Source organism: Hyperolius riggenbachi, chromosome 5 (genome assembly GCF_040937935.1).
Source record: "Hyperolius riggenbachi isolate aHypRig1 chromosome 5, aHypRig1.pri, whole genome shotgun sequence".
Taxonomy (NCBI): domain Eukaryota; kingdom Metazoa; phylum Chordata; class Amphibia; order Anura; family Hyperoliidae; genus Hyperolius; species Hyperolius riggenbachi.
The window spans coordinates 222,234,715-222,253,577 of NC_090650.1; the positions used below are offsets into that span (position 1 = coordinate 222,234,715).

General features: G+C 46.0%; 1 protein-coding gene across 1 annotated transcript in view; it reads right to left on the reverse strand.

The window, feature by feature from the left end:
* The window catches only part of BAG1 (BAG cochaperone 1), a 37,336-nt gene that overhangs the window by 12,529 nt on the left and 5,944 nt on the right, over positions 1-18,863 (reverse strand). Inside the window, exons 2-3 of the mRNA XM_068234581.1 lie at positions 4,909-5,037; positions 2,973-3,055 (exon numbers count right to left, since the gene is read on the reverse strand). Of these exons, the coding sequence (XP_068090682.1) occupies positions 2,973-3,055; positions 4,909-5,037 (212 nt within the window). The remainder of the gene's footprint in view (positions 1-2,972; positions 3,056-4,908; positions 5,038-18,863) is intronic.

Below are 18,863 nucleotides of genomic sequence, written 5' to 3' on the forward strand. Positions count from 1 at the left end.
TTACGGGCCCAAAACCGTGAGTAGTCTGGAAACCAAATGTCTCAAAATGACTGGTCAGGGGTATAAGCATCTGCAAATTTTCATGACAGGTGGTCTATGAGGGGGCGAATTTTGTGGAACTGGTCATATGCAGGGTGGCCTTTTAGATGACAGGTTGTATTGGGCCTGATCTGATGGATAGGAGTGCTAGGGGGGTGACAGGAGGTGATTGATGGGTGTCTCAGGGGGTGGTTAGAGGGGAAAATAGATGCAATCAATGCACTGGGGAGGTGATCGGAAGGGGGTCTGAGGGGGATCTGAGGGTTTGGCCGAGTGATCAGGAGCCCACACGGGGCAAATTAGGGCCTGATCTGATGGGTAGGTGTGCTAGGGGGTGACAGGAGGTGATTGATGGGTGTCTCAAGGTGTGATTAGAGGGGGGAATAGATGCAAGCAATGCACTGGCGAGGTGATCAGGGCTGGGGCCTGAGGGCATTCTGAGGGTGTGGGCGGGTGATTGAGTGCCGTAGGGGCAGATAGGGGTCTAATCTGATAGGTAGCAGTGACAGGGGGTGATTGATGGGTAATTAGTGGGTGTTTAGGGTAGAGAACAGATATAAACACTGCCCTTGGGAGGTGATCTGACGTCGGATCTGCGGGCGAACTATTGGTGTGGGTGGGTGATCAGATTGCCCGCAAGGGGCAGGTGAGGGGCTGATTGATGAGTGGCAGTGACAGGGGGTGATTGATGGGTGGCAGTGCCAGGGGGTGATTGATGGGTGGCAGTGCCAGGGGGTGATTGATGGGTGATTGACAGGTGATTGACAGGTGATCAGTGGGTTATTACAGGGAAGAACAGATGTAAATATTGCGCTAGCGAATTGATAAGGGGGGGTCTGAGGGCAATCTGAGCGTGTAGGCGGGTGATTGGGTGCCCGCAAGGGGCAGATTAGGGTCTGATCTGATGGGTAACAGTGACAGGTGGTGATAGGGGGTGATTGATGGGTAATTAGTGGGTGTTTAGAGGAGACAATAGATGTAAACACTGCGCTTGGGTGGTGATCTGATGTCGGATCTGTGGGCGATCTATTGGTGTGGGTGGGTGATCAGATTGCCCGCAAGGGGCAGGTTAGGGGCTGATTGATGGGTGGCAGTGACAGGTGGTGATTGATGGGTGATTGACAGGTGATCAGGGGGGATAGATGCATACAGTACACAGGGGGGGGGGGGGGGGTCTGGGGAGAATCTGAGGGGTGGGGGGGTGATCAGGAGGGGGCAGTGGGCAGGGGGGGGGGGGAGATAAAAAAAAAAATAGCGTTGACAGATAGTGACAGGGAGTGACTGATGGGTGATTAGGGGGGTGATTGGGTGCAAACAGGGGTCTGGGGGGTGGGCAGGGGGGGGGGGGTCTGAGGGGTGCTGTGGGCGATCTGGGGCAGGGGGGGAGAAATCAGTGTGCTTGGGTGCAGACTAGGGTGGCTGCAGCCTGCCCTGGTGGTCCCTCGGACACTGGGACCACCAGGGCAGGAGGCAGCCTGTATAATACACTTTGTAAACATTACAAAAAGTGTATTATACACTTTGTATGCGGCGTTCGCAGGGTTAACATCCCCGCCGGCGGGATGTTGCGGGAGGCGAGCGGTGACAGGCGCCGGCGGAGGATCGCGTCACGGATGACGCGATCGCTCCGCCCATGCCCTTACAAGGACCGCCGCCTCTGTGGGTGAGCCGGTCCTTAAGGGCTCCACTTCCCGGCCGCCCCTGTGCGTTAGGCGGTCGGGAAGTGGTTAAAAGGAAACAAATATTGCAATCTCCAAATGTCTTTATTCTTACCGCTGACATGAGCCTGTAAATCTCTCTCCTGGGACTATACCTAGTTCCTGAGATAATTAATTTATTATTTTGTGGGTTGATAATATTTTTGTATTTTCCACCTGCATGGAACTAGGGGGAGCTTTAAAGTGACACTTAAGCCTGAAAGAAAAAAACTTTTACTCACCTGGGGCTTCTACCAGCCCCCTGCAGCGGCCCCGTGCCCTCGCAGTCGCTCATGGATCCTCCGGTCATTTGCCGCCAGATAGTTTCGTTTTCGGCGACAGGCCTGACCACGCGTCTGCTTCTACACGTTGCAGGACGCTATTGCTGACGGAAACACGAAGAAGCAGACGCGTGGCCAGGCCTGCACAGGTCGCCAAAAACGAAACTGGTGGCGGGGGACAGGAGGATCCACAAGTGACTGCGAGGGCACAGGACGGCTGCAGAGGACTGGTAGAAGCCCCAGGTGAGTAAAAATTGCAGTTTTTTAATGCTTGATGTACTGGAAAACAGAAAGGGACATCTGATAATTTCTTTGTAGACTAGTACTACATGTACCTATGTATATCACATCAAGGGGTTGATTCACTATAACAGATAGCCTTATCAGAGGTAATATGCTTTACCAGAGAGTTAACATGCCTTATCATAGTAAGTATACCTTATCAGAGTTAGCGTGCCTTATCAGAGTAGCATAGCGAGCGCTACAAACTTATGCCTGCTAATTGGAAATGACGAGAGCTTCACTCTTCCTGCCCTGAGCCCCTGGGGGTCCAATCACTTTACAGGACATTATCCCCGTACTTTGATTGGCCCAATAGGCTGCCTGTCAAGTGACAGGCAGCCTATTGGGGCAATCAAAGTGCCGGGATAATGTCCTTTAAAGTGATTGGACCCGCAGGGGCTCAGGGCAGAACAAGTGGAGCTCTCACCATTTCCAATTAGCAGGCATAAGTTCATAGCACTCACTATGCTACTCTGATAAGGCACGCCAACTCTGATAAGGCACGCTAACTCTGATAAGGCACTCTATTTGTGATAGTGAATCAACCTCCATGTCACTTCAGGTACGCTTCAAGTGTTTTTATGAGGCACATATTTTTTTCCTCACCAGGTTTGTGCAGCATTTTCTGAGATCGCTTTTTGCATGTAGTATACATGAAGAATTTAAGTTTTACCTTTTTCCCAATCAACATGATTTTGCAACCATTCTTAATTCCCAAGTCTACCAGACTTTGTTCCATTTCCTTCAGGGATTTCCCTACACACAAAAAATATATATATTTATAGATGTATGTACACATACATATGCACACAGTTATACACAGAGGGCAAGTCAGCTAGAAAGAAAACATTTCAAATCCTGCATGTACCCAACCCCATCTATAGTTTTTTGTTTGTGGGATAGCCATTATCATGCTAGAAGTATGGATCTGTTCTGGTCAGCTACAAATACAGTGGAATCCCTTTATAGTAAACTTCAAGGGACCTGACCAAGTCATTTACTATATTAGAATTGGTCATACATTGTAAATTTATAAAAGCTTATTTGCTGGGACCTAGGGACAAAGTTTACTATAGCCAGAGGTTTACTATATCAAAGTTTATTATAACACGATTCTACTATAAAATTACTCAACCTTAAACTACAGGCATAATGGCTAAAAACTGATAAATGATGGGTTTTTTATTCTATTTCTCTCTTCTTTTTCCCCATTTAACTGCATAGAAAACATCAGTAGTAAAGGTATTGTGGAGCATCCAACAGGTTGCCACTTGAACGATGTGCCCAGGCCCGGATCCAGCAGCACTCCGGATCAATCTTGCAAGCGTAGAGAGGAGCCGGCACCATCAGAAGTAATGTATTGCTCTTTTATTTCATCTAGGCATAACAGCAATTAAATGCGACGTTTCGAGGCGTACGCCTCTTTATCAAGCTTGATGCAGCAAGCTTGATAAAGAGGCGTATGCCTCGATACGTCGCATTTAATTGCTGTTATGCCTTGATGAAATAAAAGAGCAATACATTACTTCTGATGGTGCCGGCTCCTCTCTACGACTGCATAGAAAACAAAATTATTTTGGGGAATAAATACCTCCCAATGAAAGTCTAGGTTGTCTTGGAAAAAAAAAAAAAAAAACGATACGGTATATATCATGAAAGTGTCATAAGTAGAGATATTATTGCTGATTAAATAGGAACACAGCTAAAACATCAAAACTGCTCTGGGCATTAAGAGAGAAACAAGGTGTAGATGTGAAGTGGTTCAAGCATGCAATACCACAGTGGTCCTCAAACTAAGACCCGTGGGCCGAATGTGGCCCGCCAAGGCATTTTCACTGGCCCTCCAAACACAAAATGTAGAACTTATAGATGCTGCCCCCTGCACCTTTAAATATTGGAGGCCCGCATATAAAATAGCAGTGCTGGCACCACCCATCCACATACTGTAGAAGCCAGCAAACAGTAATTCGCTGGCTTCCAATCCAATTTTGCATCAGGTGACACTGTCGTCCAAATGAACGGCAGGTTGTCATCTGGTTATGCTTCACTGTCTGGTGTACAAAGACGTTCTTCGGGCGCCGCATGACTGAATGCCTACTGCTGGGAGTTCTCCTCCGGGCATGACTGGGGGGAATTGATCGCTAGATTTAATGTGAAGTTTTTCAACATCATTTTATGTATGTTCCGGCCCCCCAGCAGTCTGAAGTGTGTTGTTCTGGCCCTTGACTGAAGATGTTTGGGGACCCCTGCAATAGCAGATACTGACAGATAGAAAAATTGGATATAGGCAGATAGCAGGTACACTGAAACTAGCAAAAACTGATCCATTTCAACTGTACACGATACCAATATCACATAGTGGGAACTCACTTTCACACTTTAGGAAGTTTTACAAGAGTAATAGGATCTTTCCGCTATCATTCCTAATCATTACTGTGCTTCCATAAGTCAAAATTACAGCAGGTTCTCTTGAAGCTTTTACTGACAAAATAGTGCCCCCTGAAAGCTTTCACTAGCAAACCACCAGGCCTATTTTTTAAAGGGACATCACTATTATCATTTACTGGACATCACAGGCGTAGCCAGAATGATTAAAACCTAAATGTTACCTTTGTAAATGAGCTTCTGTGAGGTGAGTGGTACACTAGTGACTTTCTCCACAGCCTCAGCCAAGTCTTGAAGAGTTGGGTCATCATGTTCTTCCTGAGCCAACACCTGTATTTTGTGCTTCTCACTTCCTGGAGCAAAAACAGTTAATTATAAGTGTTAATGTAGTAGTGATCTAAGTAATAAAACAAATCATTGTAAAACTGTGTCGATTTCATGATTTATCTCTTTTTTTCTGTAAAAGAGTGTATCTGTGCCACTGCAATTTATGAGTGAAAACACTGGAATGCGTATAATAGCGTTTATTAGCTAAACCTAGGCTGATGAGGTTTCTTGCCCAGACTGATCATACTTGACAGTCTGTTGTCTGTACAGGCGTCCCTATTCTGTCACTTCCATTTAGCTGACTTCTACTTTTCCAAAACTGTCCCCCATAGAGCAGAAAGACAACTTTACTTACGGTAACGTCTTTTCCGGTAGTCAGGAGGACAGCACCCCTGGATGAGACTTGTCTCCCTCCCCACCGTGGACAGGAACTGCAAAAGAAACAATTTGCATAAGCAATAGGCAGCCAGGTATATAAGCTACTTACTTGCCACTATACTTCAGTTAATATAAAAGATAATACGGACACTTAATAATGCTTATACAAACCTCTGATATTCCACCCAATAAGGGCGGATTGTAGGGGTGCTGTCCTCCTGACTACCGGAAAAGACGTTACCGTAAGTAAAGTTGTCTTTCCCGGATCGTCACTCGGACAGCACCCCTGGATGAGACGATATACTAAAGATCAGGCTTAGGGCGGGACCACTGCTTGCAGAACCTTTCTTCCAAAGGATAAATCTGTAGCTGCCGATACATTAAGTCGATAATGCTTCACAAAAGTGTTATGACTTGACCATGTTGCAGCCCTGCATATCTGCTCAATGGAGGCCCCTGCCCTCTCTGCCCATGACGTAGAAATGCCTCTTGTAGAATGAGCCCTGACCGAAGAGGTTAACGTCTTTCCCCGTATCTGGTATGCTGATACAATTGTCTGTTTGATCCAGCGTGCTAAGGTTGTCTTAGAAGCTCTGTTCCCTCTTGTTTTTCCTGCAAACAGGACAAAAATTGCATCTGATTTTCTCCAGGCATTAGATCTTTCTAAATACTGTAACAGACACCTCCTCACGTCCAACAAATGTAGTCTCTCTTCCTTATCATTTGCCGGATTCTCACAAAATGACGGGATATAAATTTCTTGGTTCCTGTGGAAAGAAGAAACCACCTTCGGAAGAAATGTTGCGTCCGGACGCAATGTTATTCTATCCTCTGAAACAACACAGTACGGCTCCTTAATCGATAGTGCTTGTAGCTCACCTATTCTTCTTGCTGTAGTAATTGCTAGAAGGAATATGGTTTTCAATGTCAGGAATTTGTCCGAAACTTGAGATAAGGGTTCAAACGGAGACTCACATAGACCCTGTAACACTGTATTAAGATCCCAAGAAGGAACTCTTGACCGTATAGATGGTTTTAGTCTTCTTAAAGCCTGAAAGAAACGGATTATATAATCCTCCTGTGCTAATTTCCTTTCTAGGAACACACTCAAGGCTGACACCTGAACTTTCAAAGTACTAATACTAAGACCCTTCTTATAGCCACACTGTAAGAATTCCAAAACTGATCTAAGCGATCTATTGTTGCAGGATCTATCTATACACCAGTGATTAAAAACTCTCCAAGCCTTCCGGTAAATTAATCGAGTTACCTTCTTTCTACTATTGAGTAGTGTTTCTGACAGATCATCTGAGAAACCCTTAGACTTCAGTATTTCCCATTCAGGTTCCAAGCTGATAGGTGAAGTAGACTCGGATCTGGATGTAATACTGGCCCCTGGGATAACAAGTCCTGAGTCAGTGGGAGGATTATTGGTTCTGATATCGCTAGAGACTGTAGTAATGTGAACCATGGACGTTTGGGCCACATTGGAGCAATCAATATGATTCTCGCTCTGTCCTGAATGATTTTCTTCAATACTCTGGAAAGTAATGGAATTGGCGGAAAGGCATACATCATCCTGCCTCCCCAACTGATTGTGAACGCATCCATTGCCCAAGGTAAGTCCTCCTGAAACAGGGCACAAAACTTCCGGCATTTTGAGTTCCTTTTCCTGGCGAATAGATCCAGTTCTGGATATCCCCACTGTGACGTTATCGTTTGAAACACCTTCGGATTGAGTGACCATTCGTTCTGGTCCAGCTTCTCCCTGCTTAGATAATCTGCCAACTGGTTTGATGTCCCCTTTAGATGACGTGCTTGTAATGACATGATATTGTTTTCTGACCAGAACAAAATTTTTGATGTTTGTTTCCATAACATCTGGCTCTTCGTGCCTCCTTGTCTGTTTAGGAATGCTACCACAGACTTGTTGTCGGTCCTTATCGTCACATGCGTTCCCTTGATCTGATCCCTGAAGTGTAGCAGTGCCCTCCATACAGCTTCTAGTTCCCTGCTGTTGGATGATCTTGAGCTGATCTGTACTGACCATTGTCCCTGAGCCAGAAGAGCATCCAAATGTGCTCCCCAACCCCATAAACTGGCATCTGTTGTAATTATCCTCTGCTCTGGATAACTCCATACACGGCCTGATGAAAGATGAACTTGGTTTTGCCACCAAAGTAGGGACACTTTTATGCTGTGAGGGATAGGGATCTTCTTGTCTAATACCGTGAGGCTTCTGTTCCATGATCTGAGGATCCATAACTGCAGAATCCTTGTGTGGAACTGCCCCCACTGAACTGCGGGAAACGAGGCTGTTAGGAGCCCGAGGACTGCCATTGCTTTCCTCAGTGATACTGTCCTTGCATTCTGAAAGGAAAAAATAGCATTTAGAATTGCAGTAATCTTTCTATCAGGCAAGAAGATTCTTTCATTCCTAGTATCAATGCTAAATCCGATAAACTCAAGAACCTGGGAAGGAACTAGTGAAGACTTCTCCCAATTAATAAGCCAACCTAAATGCTGCAGATAATCTAACGTTGACTGCATCTGCAATCTTACCCTTTCCGCTGTAGGTCCCCAAATTAAAAAATCATCTAAATATCCAAGGATATTAACTCCCATCAGCCTAAGCTCTGCTAGAACCTCAGACATGACTTTGGTAAACAGCCAAGGGGCAGAAGAAAGTCCAAAAGGAAGAGCAATAAATTGAAAATGTCTTACCTCTTCCCCCATGTGGACTGCAAATCTTAGATACTGTTGTGATGACGGATGAATAGGTAGGTGAAGATATGCATCCTTGAGATCTAGAGAAACAAGAAAATCGTCTTTCTGCAAGAGATGAATCACAGATTTTATATTGTCCATCCTGAATCTTCTGTATTTTACATCTAGATTTAATTTCTTTAGGTTTAAGATGAATCGGTAAGATCCCTGTGGTTTTTTTACGAGAAATACTGGCGAATAGAACCCCTCCTGTTTCTGACAACTCGGTACATATCTTATCACCCCCTTTTCTAATAGAGATAGGACCTCGCTTTGTAGTATACGACACTTTCTTTGATCTTGTGGTTGGGGAGTAATGCAAAACCTCAGAGGAGGATGATGATTGAACTCTATCCGGTACCCTTCTGATACAATCCTTAGTAACCACTGACTTGTGAACTGAGGCTGCCATACTTCTAAAAAGTTTGCAATTCTCCCCCCCACTGGAATCCTGGCGTCATTGCTTATCCTGCCTCCTGGCAGGATTGAAATTGGGTTTCGGTTTCTGTGATCTGTATGGGACCCAACGTTTACCCTTGGAGGACTTGGGGTTTTGGTCAGACCTGATGGGGGGACGAAATGGCCGCTTATACTGGAAAGGTCTTTTCTTTTCTGGAAAGTTTTTCTTTCTATCTGATGACCTATCTAAAGTATCATCTAAATTGGATCCAAAAAGCAGCCTGCCTTCACATGGTATACCACATAACTTAGATTTTGAGGAATTATCCCCATTCCAGGTTTTAACCCATATACCTCTTCTGGCTGAGTTAACTAAAGCAGTAGTTCTGGCTGTAAGTTTAACAGTGTCGTCTGATGCATCTACCATATAATTAGAGGCATTTAAAACTTTCGGAAAATCATTAAGAATTTCTTCTCGCGGGACCCCAGAAGCAATCTTATCCTGCATTTCTAATAACCATGTTTTTAATGATCGACTCACTGCCGTGGACGCTACTGCAGGATTCCCATGCTCTCCGCAGGAGATTGTCCATTTTTTTGTCGATTGGGTCCTTCAGACAACCAAAGTCTTCAAATAACAGATCTGTTTTCTTTGACACCCTAGAAAAAGACGGGTCTAACCTAGGCGGAGTACCCCAAAACTCCTGATCTTCCGGAGAAAAAGGATAACGATTAGACAAGGATCTCGGCCAAAAAGCTCTCTTCTCAGGGTTATCCCATTCCTTCTTAATCATACCCTTAAGGGTGGAATGGACTGGGATAAACTGAGGCTGGGGGTCCGCCAAAGTCCTGTACATCTCATCCAAAGGTGTCAAAGATTTTCTTTCTGTCTTGATACCCATTGTATCATACATAGCGCTTAATAAATCCTTCATTAAATCGGTTGAAAAAGCAAATTTTGATCTGTCCACATTTGAGACCTCTTCCTCCATATCTGATAGCTGATCTAGCTCCGATATCTCCCCCTCAGATAACTCAGAACCCTCCACCTCACTCTCTCTTCTACGTTTGGATCCCGAGGGCCCTGGTTGAGCCAAAACAGGGGAAGCAGGGATAGCAACTGCAGGTATTGTGTCCATATTTCCAGTAGTTCCTGGGAGATCAGAAGGAACTATAGAATTGGAAGCAATGGCAGAATCTTTGATCTCTTTAATCGCTGAAGACATCTCAGATCTCATCCAGCCCATTAAATCTTTAAGTATGACCGGAGATTCATCCTTGACTACTTTCTCTGTACAGCTCTGACATAATTTTTTAGAAGAAGATGAAGAAAAACGACTGTTACAAATTGCGCATTTCCTCTCCGACCTGCTTGAACTATGCTGACTGGTCTGAACAGCAGCCTTGTCAGTTTTTTCACTTTTATCAGATTTGTCCGACTTGTCATGTTTTTCAGGCTATAAAAAAACACAAACAAGGGACAATCGTTACTAAAGGTTACATAGTAAAAAACCATAACAAGCAGGAGTATACAGGTACCACATCTACTTGCCAGAGAGGGATCTTGTCCAGACTTAGCAGATTGCAAAGGAGCTGAACCTGAAGCGTCCTCCATGATTGCCAGCCACATCTGAATCATGGACTTACTTCCACATATATACCCTCAAACAGACCCAGCTGACCACAGCTAACGCCGACCTGCTGCATAATTAATCAGCTTCACATACCTTGATGCATCAGCTGAAGCTGATTACCATACACCGCCGCGGCTCCTGCCGCTTAATTAGTCCAGCGTCATTGTGATGCAAATGTAATCAGCTGTTTCGTTGATTTAGTATTTCCCCGCCGCGGCCCCTGCCGCTCTGCAGACCTCAGATCACGCGGGACGCCAGCGCGTGACTACTTCCGGGTAAACCGGAAGTGACCTCTTCATGCGCGCGCCTGCACGCATAATACTGCTGCCTTCTCCGGAGAAGCCTCCCAAACGCTGCAGGACTCCCCACTGATCACTGCTCAGCTCTATTGGGAGTCCTGCCACACGCTGCCCCTGCCGAACTGACATGGATGGCTCCCTGGAGACCTCTCCCTCCGCTCCGTCCGGGACAGGAAACTATACTGAAGTATAGTGGCAAGTAAGTAGCTTATATACCTGGCTGCCTATTGCTTATGCAAATTGTTTCTTTTGCAGTTCCTGTCCACGGTGGGGAGGGAGACAAGTCTCATCCAGGGGTGCTGTCCGAGTGACGATCCGGGAAAATGCTACTTAGCAGATGCCAGAGCAAGTATACTCGGTATGGCTCTTGCTGGAGAATGGTCACCATAAGCGATCATAAAAGACACAAATTCATGTTTCTGCAAGGTAAGTATTTTGCCATGTGTTTCCATATTTTAGTCTACCACCTGTAAAATATTTAACGTAAATAAACGCTTGTGCCTCTTATGATATTTTAAATGCTCCTAGTGCTACTCATTCCCTCCAGTCTCTTTCGCTCTGCACCAAGGGAAAAAGATGTCCACTACCCTTTATTGGGTATGTGTGGTTCAAGAACTTGCGCATGCCCAGTTCAAATACCATCATTCGCAGCCCAAGTAATCCTTAAAGTGGACCCAAATTAAAAATACAAGATTTCAGAAATACATAATTTATTTTCTAAATTATAATAATAAATAGCAGCCTTTTTCAGCTACATGATGACAAATATAAAATATTTACATTTATTGGAGGAACCCCTCCTTTCTTCTCATATTGCCGGGATTTTTCCGGCAAACTGGTGGAGGAGATAAAAAACAAAAACAAAACACAGGCTGCTACTGATGATGTCACAGGGGAGGTGATGTCAGCTTGTGTGAGATTTCACATAGACGATGGCCCTGTTAGGGAGGGTAGCTGATGACAAACACACCCATAATCTAAAACCTCCTACTAAGTAATGGCTGCCACCTGTATAACCCTAGTTATGAAAACAGAAGGGTGAAAAGCATGCACTGAAATGCTCATAGGCTTGAAGGAGTGTTTATTTATCTTTGTATGTGTCAGAGTGGTGCAACTAAATATTGTGAATTAAAAAAACGTTTGGTTTGGGTCCGCTTTAACGAAGGAATAAATAAAAACACAGGAAGAATGGGGAACAGGAAGGACCATGTGGACACAGAGCAACAGTGAGTGTGTAGTAAAACTTATAGGAGCTCCACAATTTACTTAATTCTATTTTTTTTCACAATAGACTTCCTTTAAAATGAATAATGAGACAAGGGCTGGTTTGTAAGAAGCAGCTGCAGACCCCATTTATCCAGGTCACTAAATGAGAAAAGGGAAAATGTCAGTTTCCCAATCCGTTAATTCTTTAGCATAGCACCACAGAGAACGTAATCTTCTTGCCAATAAACCTTCACCTTTATTCAATCACGTAAAATAGATAAATTCCACTGAGAAAGCACCTGTTGTCAAACCTGCTCCTCTTTATCCTCACCTATTAGAACTGCCATCAGTGACGTGTTAATCACAGGCAATTTAAATTGGCTAATAACTGGCTAAATTTTACCACTTCCATGTAGCCAAGGACCAACAGATTTTGAATACAGGTAGTCCCCGAATTACAAACAGCCCACTGATACTAACAGCTTGAAAATACGAAATTTGAAAGATTTTCAGTTTTTGGAATAGTTTTGGAGAAAATCCGTTTTACAAAATTGTTAAAAAGAAAAAAATGTTTGTAAAACTGTGTAAAGTATTTTGCTGCAGTACACTATTAAGCAAGTTTCGATTTCTGTGAAACTAGCACACCACGAACATCAGTAAGACAGAAGGAGGCACAAAGGGGGACAGGAGGGCAGAGGTGGTACAGAGGGACACAGTGGAGGACAGTGAGGGAACAGGAGGCAGAGGTGGCACAGAGGAGGTAGAGGGGACATAGACGGCACAGGGTTTTACTGACTTAAGAGCGGATTCAGGTAAAGATTGAACCTACAGTCCCCCTATCTTGTCCATTAACCGGGGACTACCTTATGAACTGATTGTGTAGGTGAACTCTCATACTACATGAAGGTGGTAAAAATTGGATAAGTTTCATGTGAAATTTCAGCATGTGAAGAGGTAACATTATATTGGCAAGATGATGGAAAGCTTCATGGTACTTTCCATGTACTGTATGTTGCAACTTCTGTTTGAAATGTGGAGCGCCAATCTGGAGATATAAAACGCCCTACTAAGCTTCTATGACTTATGTTCTTTAGGTGTAATAGTTGCTGCTAATAGTTCTGCACTGTTTCATCCCAATACACATATCTCACTAAGGACATTTCACATGATACCTGTGTGGCAAATGTTGGTCAAATCACATTTCACAAACAAAAATCTTTGTAACAGCAAAAATAGTAAGCACAGAGTTTAAGGCACTTAACATAGAAACAAAAAAAAAAAAAAAAAAAGCCTTTCTAGCACTCTCACACACTAGTAATACAGCCACATAGCACGGTCAGTAGGTGCTGCTGGAGGGGAATGTGGGAATGTGAGGAGAATCCCTGACACAATGGGCTCTATTCACAAAGCATTACCGCATTCGGTAATGCTCAAAACAGCTGATTTTACTGATCACCTTTCCAAGTCACAATTCACTAAACCTGTTACTGCTAGTGAGGTAAATTACTGACCTGTGCATTAATTACCTCAGGAAACATCAAGAAATGTCAATTCACAAAGATTTCCACATCTTATTTACCGGCCAAAAAGTGCTGGGTATTTTTCACCAGCTCACAGCGGCTGATTACCTGCTCTCCCCCATGCTGTCTCTGTGTGGTAACTTGACAGACAGCCTCTGGGGAGAATCAGGCAGCCAATAGGGAGAGCCACACAGCCTGCTTCTCCCTGTGATTAGATGAGATAGGGATGCTGGTGGGTCTTTCAGTGTATCAAAGCAGAGACAAAAAAAACTATCTGCAGGCATCCCTGCATCCCTTTAGATGTGCATATTTGTATTCTAGCATGCAAAAGAGCTCCCCCTGGTGGCTGCAGCACATCTAAAGGGATGACAGTATGCACAGTCTGGAAAACCTCGAAGTCACACACAGCTCCCTGCCTGCTGCCCTGCTAGAAGGCTGGTAAGTGAAACTTACCGACCAAGGCTTAGTGAATTGAGGCAGTGTGTTCGTAAATTACCGAACTTCTGCCTGATGGGAAAAAACTTTTGTGAATTTGGAAAAAAAAAGTGTAAAATACCGCAGGAGATATTTTACCTCCCAAAATTTTTTAGCGAACTGCTTATTGTGAATTGAGCCCATTGCTCTAGTAATGCAGCCACATAGCACGGTCAGTAGGTGCTGCTGGAGGGGCATGTGGCTGCATTCCTAACACAATGCTCTAGTAATGCAGCCACATAGCACGGTCAGTAGGTGCTGCTGAAGGGGCATGTGGCTGCATTCCTAACACAATGCTCTAGTAATGCAGCCACATAGCACGGTCAGTGGGTGCTGCTGAAGGGGCATGTGGCTGCATTCCTAACACAATGCTCTAGTAATGCAGCAAAATAGCACGGTCAGTAGGTGCTGCTGGAGGGGCATGTGGCTGCATTGCTGGCAGATGTTTCTGTAATGCAGCCACATAGCACGCTCAGTAGGTGCTGCTGGAGGGGCATGTGGCTGCATTGCTGGCAGATGTTCCTGTAATGCAGCCACATAGCACGCTCAGTAGGTGCTGCTGGAGGGGCATGTGGGTGCATTCCTGACAGATGCTCTAGTAATGCAGCCACATAGCATGGTCAGTAAGTCCTGGAACCCACTAGCAGTATGTTACTAAGCAATTTCTATGCGCTTGTGACTTGAAAAGCTCTTGCTAGTGTAATGCTATGTGTGTGATCCCACTTGAGCAATGCGATTTAAAAAAAATCCCCCATTGCATTACATTAGCAAGAGCTTTACAGATCACTAGTACTTAGAAAGGTTGCTAGTGGGGTTTGACCCCTAAGTGCTGCAGGAGGGGAAAATGGCTGCATTGCTCACAGACACTGTGGTAATGTAGCCACATACCATGGGGAGCAGGTGCTGCTGCTGGAGGCATATGTGGGCGCACTGCTCACAGGTGCTCTGGTAATGTAGCCACATGGTACAGTGAGCAGGTGCTGCTGCTGGAGGCGTAAGTGGGCGCACTGCTCACAGGTGCTCTGGTAATGTAGCCACATGGTACAGTGAGCAGGTGCTGCTGCTGGAGGCGTAAGTGGGCGCACTGCTCACAGGTGCTCTGGTAATGTAGCCATATAGCACGGTGAGTAGGTGCTGCATTGCTGATAAACGTTCTGGTAATGCTGGAGGGGTATGTGGGTGCATTGCTGACAGACATGCTGGAGGGGTATGTGGGTGCATTGCTGACAGACATGCTGAAGGGGTATGTGGGTGCATTGCTAACAGACATGCTGGAGGGGTATGTGGGTGCATTGCTGACAGACATGCTGAAGGGGTATGTGGGTGCATTGCTGACAGACAAGCTGGAGGGGTATGTGGGTGCATTGCTAACAGACATGCTGGAGGGGTATGTGGGTGCATTGCTGACAGACATGCTGGAGGGGTATGTGGGTGCATTGCTGACAGACATGCTGGTAATGCTGGAGGAATATGTGGGTGCATTGCTGACAGACCTGCTTGAGGGGTATGTGGGTGCATTGCTGACAGACATGCTGGTAATGCTGGAGGAATATGTGGGTGCATTGCTGACAGACCTGCTTGAGGGGTATGTGGGTGCATTGCTGACAGACATGCTGGTAATGCTGGAAGAATATGTGGGTGCATTGCTGACAGACATGCTGGAGGGGTATGTGGGTGCATTGCTGACAGACCTGCTGGAGGGGTATGTGGGTGTATTGCTGACTGGAATGCTGGAGGGGCATGTGGGTGCATTGCTGACAGACATGCTGGAGGGGTATGTGGGTGCATTGCTGACTGGACTGCTGGAGGGGCATGTGGGTGCATTGCTGACAAACATGCTGGAGGGGTATGTGGGTGCATTGCTGACAATCCTGCTGGAGGGGTATATGGGTGCATTGCTGACAATCCTGCTGGAGGGGTATATGGGTGCATTGCTGACTGGAATGCTGGAGGGGCATGTGGGTGCATTGCTGACAGACATGCTGGAGGGGTATGTGGGTGCATTGCTGACAGACATGCTGGAGGGGTATGTGGGTGCATTGCTGACAGACATGCTGGAGGGGTATGTGGGTGCATTGCTGACAGACATGCTGGGGGGGGGGGGGGTATGTGGGTGCATTGCTGACAGACATGCTGGAGGGGTATGTGGGTGCATTGCTGACGGACATGCTGGAGGGGTATGTGGGTGCATTGCTGACGGACATGCTGGAGGGGTATGTGGGTGCATTGCTGATGGACATGCTGGAGGGGTATGTGGGTGCATTGCTGACAGACATTCTGGAGGGGTATGTAGGTGCATTGCAGACAGACATGCTGGAGGGGTATGTGGGTGCATTGCTGACGGACATTCCGGAGGGGTATGTAGGTGCATTGCAGACAGACATGCTGGAGGGGTATGTGGGTGCATTGCTGACGGACATTCTGGAGGGGTATGTAGGTGCATTGCAGACAGACATGCTGGAGGGGTATGTGGGTGCATTGCTGACAGACATTCTGGAGGGGTATGTAGGTGCATTGCAGACAGACATGCTGGAGGGGTATGTGGGTGCATTGCTGACAGACATGCAGGAGGGGTATATAGGTGCCAGGGCTGTGGAGTCGGTACAAAAATCCACCGACTCAGACTCCTCAGTTTAGGATTCCACTGACTCCGACTCCTCGACTCAGACTCCTCTAATTTGCATATTACAATCTTGTTGATTGAAAGTATGTAACATGAAAATCGTCTCTTAACTGCCAACTCTTAGGAATTTTACAAGACAACTGAAGTGAGAAGGATATGTAGACTGCCATATTTATTCCCTTTAGACTAAAACTAGTCCTTTGTAAGAGTACTTGTAAAAGGTACAGACCGGAACAAAGAACATCTATCAGGCCTTAGGCAATGTAACTGTGGGTACATGTAAGGCTCAACACACACCATCCAATCTTGGTTGTTCAATCTTACCACTTTCATGTAGTATAAGAGCTTATTCAATCAATCATTCAAGGTATTTTCAATCTATTTGCCCTTATACTACATAGATTTGGTAAATCTGTACAACCAAGATTGTATGGTGTGTGTTGAGCTTAAGAGGGATGTGCAGGTACTCTGCAGGGGAATAAGGAGATTCTTCCTCTATTACACATTCTTCATGCACAATCTGAACCAGGTCTATGGGTGATAGACAACACCTCTATGTTCAATGTGCACAACATTCTCAGTGGATTCCCTGCAGTTCTGTGTGGAGTGCATATGTATAGTATAGTACTACCGAGTAACAAAGTAAACCTGAGGCAGATAAAATTTAAGTTTTATGCATACCTGGGGCTTCCTTCAGCCCCTTGCTGTCCTCCTCCGCCACCTGGATCTTCTGCTATGAGTCCAGGTACTTGAGCCAGTCTGGCGAAGTGCGCATGCACACACTCCGCCGCTGAGAGCGTACTACACCTGCGCAGCACTGTTGCGCAGCTGCAGAACGCTTCTGGCTGTGGAAGCGGCACGTGGCTGGACTGCGCTAACTGGCTGAATTACCAGGACTCGTAGCAGAAGATCCAAGTGGTGCAGGAGGACAGCGAGGGACTGATTAGCCTGAAGGGGGCTGGAAGAAGCCCCAGGTATGTATAAAACTTTTTTTTTATCCTTCTCAGGTACAATTTATTTTGTAGTCACCAAACCAAATTTTAACAACATATCAAATTATTTGATTTCATGAGCAAATAAGTACATTTGCATAAATCAGAATCAACGCAGAATTATTTCCATCTCGTTGACCATCTCTATTAGTGACACGGCTATACATCAGGCTTTATACTTACAGCATAGATGTTATTTAGTACATATAATATTAGAGATTCCTGTGTACACATCATATATATATACAGTCACAATCAGATGTGTATATCTGACTTTAACCACTTCCCGACCGCCTAACGCACAGAGGCGGCCGGGAAGTGGAGCCCTGAAGGACCGGCTCACCCACAGAGGCGGCGGTCCTTCTAAGGGCATGTTTGCACCCAATCACCCCCCTAATCACCCATCAATCACTCCCTGTCACTATCTGTCAACGCTATTTTTTTTTTATCCCCTCCCTGCTCCCTGCCCCCTCCTGATCACCCCCCACCCCTCAGATTCTCCCCAGACCTCCCCCCCAGACCACCCCCCCCCCCTGTTTACTGTATGCATCTATCCCCCTGATCACCTGTCAATCACCTGTCAATCACCCGTCAATCACCCCCTGTCACTGCCACCCATCAATCAGCCCCTAACCTGCCCCTTGCGGGAAATCTGATCACCCCCCCACACCAATAGATCGCCCACAGATCCGACATCAGATCACCTCCCAAATCCATTGTTTACATCTATTCTCTCCTCTAAACACCCACTAATTACCCATCAATCACCCCCTATCACCACCTGTCACTTTTACCTATCAGATCAGACCCTAATCTGCCCCTTGCGGGCACCCAATCACCCGCCCACACGCTCAGATTGCCCTCTGACCCCCCCCTTATCAATTCACCAGTGCATTAATTACATCTGTTCTTCCCTGTAATAACCCACTGATCACCTGTCAATCACCTGCCAATCACCTATCACCCATCAATCACCCCCTGTCACCCCCTGTCACTGCCACCCATCAATCAGCCCCTAACCTGCCCCTTGCAGGCAATCTGATCACCCACCCACACCATTAGATCGCCCGCAAACCCGCCGTCAGATTACCTCCCAAATGTATCGTTTACATCCGTTATCTTCTCTAAACACCCACTAATTACCCATCAATCACCCATCAATCACCCCCTATCACCACCTGTCACTGTTACCTATCAGATCAGACCCTAATCTGCCCCTTGCGGGCACCCAATCACCCGCCCACACGCTCAGATTGCCCTCAGACCCCCCCCCCCCCTTATCAATTCGCCAGTGCATTAATTACATCTGTCCTTCCCTGTAATAACCCACTGATCACCTGTCAATCACCTGCCAATCACCTATCACCCATCAATCACCCCCTGTCACTGCCACCCATCAATCACCCCCTGTCACTGCCACCCATCAATCACCCGCTGTCACTGCCACCCATCAATCAGCCCCTAACCTGCCCCTTGCGGGCAAACTGATCACCCACCCACACCAATAGATCGCCCGCAGATCCGACATCAGATCACCACCCAAGCGCAGTGTTTCCATCTA